The sequence below is a fragment of the Nuphar pumila genome, chromosome 7 (genome assembly GCF_984573655.1).
Source record: "Nuphar pumila chromosome 7, dmNupPumi1.hap1.1, whole genome shotgun sequence".
In the NCBI taxonomy this organism is placed as follows: Eukaryota; Viridiplantae; Streptophyta; class Magnoliopsida; order Nymphaeales; family Nymphaeaceae; genus Nuphar; species Nuphar pumila.
The window spans coordinates 99,301,726-99,314,185 of NC_143255.1; the positions used below are offsets into that span (position 1 = coordinate 99,301,726).

The 12,460-nt window shown below is 37.3% G+C and overlaps 1 protein-coding gene across 1 annotated transcript in view; it reads left to right on the forward strand.

The window, feature by feature from the left end:
* Positions 1–12,460, forward strand: part of GEX3 (gamete-expressed 3) — a 38,056-nt gene that overhangs the window by 8,843 nt on the left and 16,753 nt on the right. Inside the window, exon 4 of the mRNA XM_090013273.1 lies at positions 3,662–3,991. Within this exon, the coding sequence (XP_089869399.1) occupies positions 3,662–3,991 (330 nt within the window). The remainder of the gene's footprint in view (positions 1–3,661; positions 3,992–12,460) is intronic.

Consider the following 12,460-nt stretch of genomic DNA (forward strand, 5'->3'; position numbering starts at 1 on the left):
GCAAAAAGCGTGTCTCGCCTCAAGGCGACGGCCTTTGTGCCTTGAGGTGCAGGTATAAAGCGCAATACCCCTGAGGCGTGCGCCTCATAGGCCTTGAGGCGCACGCCTTGAGGCGAGGCGCGCCTCGGACTGAGGCGCGCCTCGGACTGAGGCGCACACGCCTCGATTTATTTGGCTTCCAAGCCCTTATCTTACACCGTTTTCAAGGGGAAGGCTTAAAGGCTTCCATATTAGTGATATCTCCATGTATCTCCATAGCAATAAGGGCGAAACACGTTGCATTTCACAATCGTTGCGGGCTAACATACTTCCAAGATCGTTAACCTCTGTAACGGTTTGAACGTCGGAACGTTGGAGCCGATTCTCAATGATATGGAGCACGACCCAGGGTCTGGCCTAGCATTGCCAAGTGGGTATTCAAAAGTCCAAAATTGGTTCATTGGATAAGTCTCTCATGGACGAAATATGGAGGAACTGCAATTACACGGTGCGTCCAGCAATAGGTAGGGCAGAGGGAATTATAATGGCCTGGCACGAGGATTTGGTTGGTCTGTGGTGAATTTGGGAGATTTCTCAATTTTCATTCTTTTCCTGAATGGTGATCCCTTATCGTTCATCTTAACGGCAGTCTATGAACAGAGCATAAGTGCCCGTAAAGAACTTTTTTGGAGGGAGATTTAAGAGGTTGCTAGAGTATTCACCCCCACAAACTTTGAACTGTTGGTGTGGAGGGTGACTTCAACTCACTCTTGATAGTTGACGATTCCAATGGTGTGCAACAATACACAAGGAATATGCGGAGGTTTGCTAAATTCTTTAGATTTCAAGTCTATCTGATATGCCTTTCCAGCATTAAAAAAAATTATAGGCTTAATGATCTGTGCGATCGTAGAATGCCATTGCGGTTGAAGGGAAAGTTTTATAGGACGACTATTAGACCCGCTTTACTATATGGTACGGAATGTTGGGCTGCCAAGAGACATCATATTCAAAAAATGAGTGTAGCTGAGATGCGGATGCTTAGATGGATGTGTGGAAATACAATAAAAGATAAGATTCAGAACGAAGAGATACGTAAGAAGGTAGGTGTTGCACCCATTGAAAATAAGATGCGAGAGAATCGTTTACGGTGGTTTGGACATATTCGGCGAAGGCCTAATGATGCTCCAGTTAGAAGGTTGGAGAAATGGGAAAATATATTAGTTAAAAGAGGTCGGGGTAGGCCTAGGAAGACTTGGATGGAGATGATAGGAAAGGATATGAATGCTTTGAACCTCACCAAGGACATGGCGTTGGATAGAAATGATTGGAGGAAAAGGATTCATGTGGAAGACCCAAAATGAATTTCTTTTTTGGTTCATATCGCTGACCCCAATTGTTTTGGGATGAAGGCGTAGTTGTTGTTGTTGTTGTTGTAGGCTTAATGATCTGATACGTGTGTTTGACAAAAAGAATAATTATGTAGAAATCCCTACTTTGCATGTTTTCGGTTTTGATGAATTTTTGTATTAAGGATATTGACAGAAATTTATTTATGTTAAGTTCTATAACAGGATATAGATGTATTAAGCCTAATGACAATTTTGAATTTTTGTATTAAGCACATTGACAGAAAGTGATCTATGTGTTAAGTTCCAGGGCAGTTTTGATTCTTTTTAGAAAAGAGTAATTCGTTTGTTTTTTGTCCACAAGGATGCTTACTGATATTCTATGCTGCAGTTCATGCGCAGAATAATTCCTTTGTTTTTCTCATATTTTTTTCAGTATTTATTTGAGATTTTTTATTTCCTGTTGGTTGTTGCTTCATCAATAAAGATTTTATTTATTTATTTATAATTTTAGATATTTTTTATAGTTTTTTTTAAGTTTTTTTAAAAAAACTTTGAGGCTTACGATTTACGCCTCGAGGCTTACGCCTCGCCTCAGATTTTGGTGGAGCGCCTCGCTACGTCTCAACGCTTTTCACAACACTGATATGAACGAATAAACTATCTAGAGCTATCTCTAACCAAAGGGGTGGGATCATTGGTTGCCATAATAACTCTTCTCCTTTTCTTTTGTCCCTCTTATCTACATGGCATCAGAACAACCTGCTTGACCAACAGGACTGAGAGACAAATCAAAGATTGATTGCATCAGGTGAAGGGAGAGCTTGATCTTGGCTCAGAATGAGTGCTGGCTGCATGCTTAACACATGCAAGTCAGATGGGAAGTGGTGTTTCCAATGGCCGAACGATCTTCTTCATTTCACTTCCCTTTGATACTTCTCAGTGTCCACTCTTTGTTTCAAAATCAAAACTTCTTTCTTTTTCCGACTCTTCTTTTTATTTTATCATCTATTTTTATTTTATTTGAAATAGAGTTCTTTTTCTTCTTAATGCAGATTTATCCTTCTTACTTATATCTGTATTCCTTTATTTTGCACCCTTAAAAACCCTTGTCAGCAACTCACAGCTTTAATGCTGGTTAGGGTTGGACCTTTTTGGATGTGCTTGACCAGCCCAGTCAAACCCAGCCTGTCAATTTGGCTGGGCCGGGCTTGAGCCCGGTTCAGGCTGGGTTAAGGCTTTATGACGAGCACACAGCCTGCCAGGTGTGCTCATGGGTCTAAACTGGCCGCGGGTCAGCCTGCGGTCCAAAGAATGATGGGGTCTTGTTTTTCTTATGAAGTAGCTTGCTTGTTTTTTACCTTTGTCAAATAAGAAACATTGATGAAGATTCAATTCACATTAGGAAGAATCTCAGGCAGTCACTATTAGGAACATAGAGTTTATCAATGACATAGCTTTGTAGTATTCTGATGATGTTTAATTTTCTCTTGGTAGTCCTATGCTGAAAGAATTTGTTCTTAGAGACTCGTATGTGTACAATATTGCACCACTTAATATTTAAAGATTTAAATGAGTAAATATAATCACATACTTGTAGCTTGCTTTTCATGCAATACCCCTATGACTAGAGGGAGCAACAGAGATGCTAACATGGTGACTTTGGTGTAGGGGAGGACGGGATGTAGTTGACATGCACAGTGAGAACAACTAGAGGAGGATGTGGAAGAGATTGAAACAAGGGATGGCATAAAGTAGTGCGGCCATTGAAGTTTATGAAAGAAAAAGTGATTCAATTATGAAATAAAATTATCTACTTGATTTTCTGAAAACAGACTGACTATTGGGATGACTTGATGTTGAACATATTGCTTTTTTTTTTTTTTTCGCGAAGACCTCACAAGGGATGCTGATTCATGAGAATCCTATTCAAGAAACTTTTTAGTAAATAATACTAACCCTGCCAATATCAGTGGATATACTCTTGCAAGGCTGTCAAACCAATTCACATCTTAAGAAGGCATTAAAACCCTACTTGGTGAAGCCATTCCAGCGCACTTGAATGGAAAATATCTTGCTTTCTTTGTTACTGAGCTTCATCAAACAGTTTATAACTCAGAAAACTGCATGCCTTACGAAACTATGCTCGCTCAATTTTGGCATTCTTCACTCGTTACTGTGACTCTTGCATGGCGGCTAGTTAAATTATGATTTTTTATTCTTGAATTATAAAGGTTACCATCAATTTCAGTTTCTAATCTATTTCTAAACCATGTCATTGGTTAACACGTGTACTACAACCACTACTGCCACATAACTTTAAGCTTTTGTAGATCCATTTGATTGCAGAAGACAGGGTTCTAACAATTGTACCTCCAAAGAATAGAACTTCCAAGCCTGTTTCCAAAATGTTCTTTGGTCCTGGAATGCCATTGGGAGTATCTGGTGAAATTGTTGGATTTGCATCGAGTCTTTGGACTCCAGCTTTATTTATCACTATTGCAAACAGCGGGATCTATGCATTTAAGCTGGATGGGACATCTCTTTGGAGTGCTGGAGCTGCATTTTATCAGTCAATTTATCCTCAAGCTTGTTGGAACAATGTAACCAGTTGTTCTTTTACTTCAGGTCCCGTCATTGATGACTGTGAAGCAAGTATCTATGTGAGTTTTGGATGCCATTTTGTTACTTTTATTTGCTTTTCATTACCTTTGTTTGAGAAGTTTACAAGTAGGAAATGTGCAATATTCCCAAGATGCTAAAATTTTATTCTTACACTTCTAGAACCATAACAGATTTTAAGTATAACAAATAGTTCCATTTTTTGGGATGAAGGCAACTTGCTCTAATTATGCGGCATTGCACATAAATGATTTTGTATGTAATCTGTTCATTGGATGTGTGAATTTTGGTATTAAAGACTTTTGGTGCTATTTGGAATCGTTTGCCATTTATGAAATTTTTGGTTCTTTTAATCTCTGCATGTCACTGGGTTGTTTTAGCTATTTTGTGAATGGTATACCATTTTCTTACCCACTGAAAATTCCTAAATCTTTATTGAAGTACTTAAGGATGCTAACCAAATTAAAAAATTATGATAAAAAAGGGCTTATGAAGCACTTTAATATCATCTCTATATGCTATTCAGTCAAAAGCAGGAACAGGTGCCTAGAAGTATCAGATGCCACCAAATGCTTATATCTGAGCAGTCTCAGCATTGGCAGAGAAAGTGGGCAAGGTGCCTTGGTCAAACTCAACGTAATTGTAATGAAACAAGAAGAAATACAAAAACAAGGTGCTTAAGCACAAATACAAATTCAGTAAGGGATAGTACAAAAGGAAAAGCCAATACACAAGCACCATAGTGCATACAAGGGCTACAAAGAGCCAAACAAGAGAATATAAAAAAAATATTATTCACTTCATAAAATGCTTAGAAAGCATTTGAGGAATACAAAGGGGAAAACCCCTATTTATAACCTCAGAAGAGAGAGAGAGTGGGGGCAAGAGAGAGAGAGTGGGGGCAGCCCAACTAGTCATTAGGCTAGCCCCCAATGGTCATATTTATGACCATTGGGAGCAGCCCAACAACTAGTTGGGCCGCCCCAACAGCCATAAAAAATAAAAAAGAAAAAAGAAAAAGAAAAAAGAAAAGAAAAGAAAAGAAAAGCAACCCCTATTAAGCTGACACTATTACAACACCAAAAAAGACTATATATATGTGAAAACAACTATGTGAAAAGACGATATATATATATATACATACTCCCCCCCCTCAAACCTTACGGTGAGATGACTGAAAGTTTGTCAAGAAGAAACATGAAGCGGGGAGCAGAAAGAGCTTTAGTGAAAAAATCTGTCAACTGATATTCTGATGTGACATATGGCAGAGTAACTGTTCCTCTTAGGTACTCATCACGAACATAGTGACAGTCCATCTATATATGTTTGGTGCGCTCATGGATGGTGTGATTGCTGTCAATGTAGATGGCACTTTTGTTGTCACATCGCTTTGAAGCACCTGTAATATCAACCCCCATATCTTTGAGAAGACTTTGAAGCCAAACAAGTTCTATTGTAGTAGTTGCCATAGCCCGATATTCAGCTTCAGTAGAGGATAGCGAGTCTTTCTGTTGCTTGTTGCATCTTCAAGCAATTAAGGAATCTCCTAAAAAGACACAGAAGCCAGTAGTTGAGATTCTATCATTAGGGTTACCTCCCCAATCTACATCAGTATAAGCAAGTAAATCCAAAGAAGAAGATGATGATATAAATAGTCCTTTAGTTATGGTGTTTTTGATGTATCGAACGACCCAGAGCAAGGCACTCATATGCACAGTTGTAGGAGCATGTTGAAATTGGCTAGCAGAGTGAACAACATGAGTGATGTCTGGTCTGGTGATAGTTAGATATGTGAGAGATCCAATGAGTTGTATGTAGGTTGTGGGATCTTCTAGAAGAACCCCATCCTTCAATCTTAATTTTGCATTAATTACTTCTGGAGTCTCCACCTTTTTATAATCTGAAATGCCAGATTTAGTACATATAACTGCAACAAGCTTCATCTGTGACTGTATATATCCTCGGGGAGAATATGCAACTTCAATGCTGCGAAAATATCTAAAGAAACCTAAATCAGACATGTCAAAACTATTTTTTAACATATTTTTAACATTAATAATACTAATTTGATCATATCCTGTGATAATCATGTCATCAACATAAAGTAATAAGATAACAATACTAGTACCTGCACTTTTAACAAACAGAGCAGTCCAGTATAACATGAACGAAATCCCAATTGGATCATGATGTCACTAAATCGATCATACCAGACTTTGGGAGCTTGTTTAAGACCATATAAGGCTTTTAAAAGTTTAAGAGTTTGACCTTGTCCAATATTAACTCCAAGTGGTGGATCCATATATACTTCTTCATTTAAATTTCCATTTAGGAATGCATTTTTCATATCGAGTTGATATATAGTCCATTTTTTGGTTGATGCGATAACTATTAAGGTTCTAATACTTGTCATTCTAGCTATAAGGGCAAATGTTTCCTTGTAGTCAATTCCATATTCTTGCGAATATCCCTTAGTTACTAATCTGGCCTTATATCTTTCTAAGGATCCATCGCTTCTGGTTTTAACCTTAAATACCCATCGGCATCCAATAGGTTTTTTATGTGGAGGGAGCTTGACTATTTCTCAAGTATTAGTCTTTTTTAGAGCATCTAATTCTGTCTTCATTGCTTCAATCCAATAAGGAAGAGGTTTTGCTTGATTATAATGAGTGGGTTCATAATATGAGTGTAAGGTTATTAGCCATGCCCGATAGTTCGATGCAAGAGACTCATATGACACAAACCTATTAGGTGGAATTGATTCTCTAGAAGATCGCCTAACGGGGGTCTCTTCTAAGGATTCGGTAAGTTGAGAAAATTTCTCCAAGGCACTAATAGGCCTTTCTTGTTCTCTTTGAGTATAAACATGAATATTTTCATTATTAGTATCACCATTATGTGGTGACATTTCAATATTGGATACATCACACGTATCATCTATACTTTCAAGATGATTCATAGAATCATCACATATATCATCTATAAGATCATGTAAAAACATGTAGTCAATTTCATTTTGTTTATCTAGTTTTTCAAATCCATTTTCATCTTCCAAAAAGGTCACGTCTTTTGAAACATATAGTTTGTTATTTTTGAAATCAAAACACCTATAGCCTTTTTTATTTTCCTCGTAACCTAAAAAAACACATTCGATTGCCTTTGAAGACAACTTATCTCTCTTATGTCAGAGAACAAAGCATTTACAACCAAAGATGCGAAGGCGATTGAAGTCGGGGGAAAATTTAAAAAGTTTTTCATAAGGAGAAACATTCTTTAATTTAGAAGAAGGCATTCAATTGATTAAGTATGTTGAAGTTAAGACGACTTCGGCCCAATTTTTTTTTGGAATATTTTTAGAAATAAGTAATGTTCTAGCGGTTTCTATAATTTGTCCTTGTTTTATTTCCGTTAGTCCATTTTGTTATGGTGTTGTAGGGCATGATTTTTGATGGAAAATTCCATTTTGTTTTAAGTAATTTTGAAATTCGTTGGACAAGTATTCTCCACCAAAATCGGATCTGAGAATGGATATATTACTTTGAAATTGATTTTGTATCTTCATATGAAATTCTTTAAAGAAAGAAAATACTTCCGATTTATGATCGAGGAAATAAATCCAAACATAACGAGTAAAGTCATCAATAAAAGTGACATAGTATGAGTAACCATCTTTAGACATGACCGGAGATAGACCCAAAACATTCGAGTGCACCAATTCAAAAGGTTTTGTGGAAATAAATGTTCTAGTTGGAAATGGAATAAACTTCATTTTTTCAAAAATGCAATCTTTGCAATTAATGTCTTTTTCCTTACAAAATTTGTTTCCAAATGGAAAAAGATACATTTTAGAATAACTTGGATGTCCAAGTCTTTTATGCAATTTTAAATGCTTTTATCTTGGACATAAGTATAAAAAGAATTTGTAGGAAGGTTTAGATGATCCATATTGTAGAGGTCTCCCTTCTTATGGCCTTACCCAATCCGCTTCCCGGACTGGAGATCCGGGTGATGATATAGACACAATGGCTGCACCTGATGTGGAGGAAGTAGCTTTGAGAATTTGTTGTAGCGCCATAGATATTTGACCAAGTGTTTCTTTGAGGTCACCACTCTTGCCTTCATCTTTTTTGGTGGTAGATTCTTTAAGTGAAGCCACCTTAGGCTTGAATGTCCCATTTAGCTTTGTGCAAGCGGGTTTAATGTGACCCAGCTCATAGCAATGATGACATATAATCATCTTCCTTTCTCCACTATTGTTTCTATGTTTTCCAAAATTGGGTAGTTTATAGGTTTTGACATTGTTGCTGGGTTTGGATACGACAAGCCCTTCATCGATGTTCTTACTCATGCCAAGCCTAGTTTTCTCTTGTGTGATTTCGGCAATGACATCTTCTATTGGTGGAAAAATAGATCCATGGAGGAGTGATGACCTCACTTGCTCGAATTTGGAACGTAACCCAAACAAAAATTGGAACAATCAATCTTGTTCCATTTGTTTTTGCCTTAGTTCAACATCCTTCATAGCTACCCATTTTGGCTCTAAAAGAGCCAACTCATCTCATAATGGAATTAATGCACTATAGTAATCTTGTATACTAGAATCGCCTTGTTTGGTGGTTCTATTTTTTTTTTTTTTGCAAAAAATATGCTCTTGCAAGGTCTTTTTGGGTATACATATCCTTCATAAAGAATCAAGACTCATTGGCTCAGTGAAATGTAGCTATATTAGCACATACCTTGAGTTCGACATTGTTCATGAACCAAGCAAGGATTTTGGCGTGGTTGCTCTCCTAATCTTCTACTTTCCTTTGGTTGTCTTCAATGGCTTTGAGGCGAGCATCTCCCTCAAGAGCCTTTTCTTGGCGAGCTCCAATTGAGGTTCTGGAATAGAACCCATTACATAACCCCAAAGTTTCTTACCTTTGAGGTTGTTCTCCATTGTTGATGCCCACATCATATAGTTTTTTCCATTGAGCTTGAATGATAGGTCTATTTTGGTCTCCATGATGCCACCAAAGTATATGAAGAAGATATACGAAAAAGTGAAGATGAATTTCACTTTTCTCCTTCTAAGAATCAAATGGCTCTGATACCATGTAATGAAGTATGCAAAAAAATAAAGAATGCAAAATGCATTCACAATGTCCAACAATGGACAAATACACAAAGACGATAATAGCTAAGTCCACTATGGGACAACACATATACAAGCTTTAGGAAGAGCACACACTAACAATATAAAAACTGTTTATTGAAAGAGAGCACTAAGGCTTAAAGAATACAAAGGGGTTCACCCCTATTTATACACCCACAAAGGGTCTCAAAAAGGAGAGTCAAAAGGGGGCTCCCATAGAGTCGTTGGGAGCCCCCAATGACTTTATGTGGGGCCCCTTTTGGCTTGGATTTTGAGACAAGACAAAAAATAAAAATAAAAAATAAAAAATAAAAAGGAATAAAACAAAAGAAAATACAAAAAATAAAATAGCTGTTTACTAAAACAACTATGTGAAAAGACGATAATACCCCTATCAGGTATTATTGTTAAAATAGAGCATGTGTATGGATCTGGATTTAGATCCATTCGCACGTCAATAAAATACGCACAATGCTATTGACGTCTTGACGTCATTTTCATTAATGGCATTTTTGTAATATCATCCTATTGTAAAATTGTTTTTTTACTTTATAACGATTAGGGCTTGGAGGTTGTGAGTGCTTTTAGCCGCCCTAGCCATTGTGCATCTCTCTCTCTCTCTCTCCTCTATTTTTCTGTTTTCTGTGCAGCTTGGACTGTGGTAAAGACTTCTCAAGACATCTCATATGGTATCAGAGCTGCGGTTGCGAAACCCTACCAGAGAAACGTTCAACAAGATCTGAAGAAGGAAGTTTTTTTTTCGATTCATCTTCGTTTCCTGTCATACTATCTTTTAAATCCCTGTCGGTAAAATTTCTGGTACTCTTTTCCTTAAACCTCTGCCGTAAATCCTCCTTAATTCCTTTTCTTTTGTTGTACGTCATTATCGTTTCTCTATACTGATTTCTTTAACTTAATGCTATCTGTCTTTTGTCCCTAAGTCAATAAGTTGTATCAGATAATCCTCATCCAATCTAAGTTGTGATTTTTCTTTTAATATACAACTTGCACTAGTCTGCATCGTTTCTCATTCATAGTATCCCATATTTTTTTATATTGTTGGACGTTCATATTTGTTTTTTTATATATATTGCTGTCGTAGTCCAACATTCACTATTATATCATTCCCGAACTTGTATTTGTGTGCTTTTCAATCAACAGTAAAATCAGTTTTATGCTTCTCTGCTCAACATCTATAGGCAAACTATAACTGTTTACATTCTCAACCCTAAAAAAAAGGGTTTCTTTTTCAAGTATTGGTTGCGCAAATACATGTTTTATTGAAGCTCTGCTGATTGATTAAGTGATCTCAAATCAGTTTGTTTCTTTCCTCCCGTCTTGTTTGCTTATTCGTTGTTTCATTGATATGGATTCCTTCTCGTCTTCCGGTCTCTCTGCACATTTCTTAAATCAGCTCGTTACAGAAAAACTTACACATTCTAATTTCTTGACATGTAAGAGACAAATACTTCCGTTTATACGGAGTCAGGATCTCGATGAACATCTGGATGGTTCTATTCCTGTACCATCACGGTTTATTTTGCAGGAAACCAAGGATTAGAAGGGTGACACAATTACCAAATCTGTTAAAAATCCGGAGTATACAGCTTGGAGAAAGCGGGATCAGTCTTTGGTTGCTTATATTACGTCAACACTCTCTCAAGAAGTGTTGGCGACTCTTTCAAATGATTGCACTGCAACAGATCTATAGAGTAAGCTCTCTCAGACATATTCCCAGATATCAGAAGCTCGAGTTATGTACTTGAAAAATGAGTTTCAAAGTTTGAAGAAAGGCTCAATGACAGTTATGGAATACATAGGCCGCATGAAGAGTATTACTGACCAATTGACTGTTATTGGAAGTGCTATTTCAGATAAAGATAAAGTACAACAACTTCTTAATGGATTGGGCCCTGATTTTGACATGTTTACCACAACTTTGTCATGTCTTCCCCACTTTCCCAACTTTGACGATCTTCAGGCGAAACTTCTCCAGCATGAGATGATTATGAAACAAAAGGTGAAAGGAAATGAATCAGCTCGTTCTCACACAGTTTTGGCCATGGACACTTCTGTAGGTTTTGGACGAGGGAATGGAGGAAATCAAGAAGGCAGGGGCCGAGGACGTTTTGGGTAGGGAGAACGTGGTATTTTGCCTACACCTAATAGTTTGGGTGTTTTTAATGCAGGGAATCAGAGGAGAGTGCCCACTTGCTTCTTATGTAACAAACGAGGACATGTGAAAGCGGATTGCTGGTTTAATTTGCAGAACAAAGGAAAAATAAACAAAATTGAGAATAAGTTAGCTACTACTGTTGACTTGAAAGCACCATATGCAGATGTGCAACAACTTTTGCTATCAGCATTGTCAAAGATTACGATCAAACAAAATGAACAAGGAGAATGGTATGTTGATTCTGGTGCTGCCACACATGTCACGAGTAATGCGTGTAACACCCCAAAATCGTGGACTTGAAACCTTTTATGAAAAATGTTGAAAGCTTTGAAATCGATCACTTATCAGAGTTTGAAATAGAAGTTCAGCTGAAAATCAGGTTTGAAATAGCAAATCCCTTGACCTTGGGCGCATTACAACACAAACTTCCCTTTACAAACCGTTTTGCAACTCGAATATATATTTTGTTGAAATGAAAAGAGCAAAGTTTTGGTAATACAGTTTTAGTAATTCAGAGTTTTATCAAAAGAGATGTTTTCAAAGAAACTTTATACCACATTTACCAAAAATGTCCTCAGGAGCGCAACGTCAGGGAAAGGGTCTCTCCTTGAACACATCACGTCATCATGCCATCGCAAGCTGTCTCAACCTGTTCACCACCTGCTCATGAAATGGGTCAGTCTCACACAAACTAGTAGGGGTGCAAAAGACAAGAAGGAACAAAGGCTGAAATAAGCAAGATATTCGCTAGATCAAGCAGGAAAAAGCAAGACTAGCAGATCTAACCAAACGTGTTGTGGTGTAAGCAAAACCCTAGTAAGACAAATAGCTAAATACAAGGGCAGTGAAGGCTATAGTGCTAAACAAGCAACTATAACAGTCCAACTGATTCTAAAGGTGAAGAGTGACTAACTCTATCCAACAGTCAAACAAAGCAACTGCATTAGACAAGCATTCATAGCAATGCTTGCAATACATACAATTACTATTAGATGATTCAATCCATCGGCAAGTAGCTACATTAATTGTAAGGCACAAGCTATTGCATCACAAGCAATTCATAAGCCACACATGATAAGCAATCATATGGTAGCAATTATATCACAATATGTAAGCAGCTTATAAGACAAGCGGCTACATCAGTCCTATTTGCCACCAGTTCATAGATTACGAGCTGTATGCAATCACATCAATCATAAG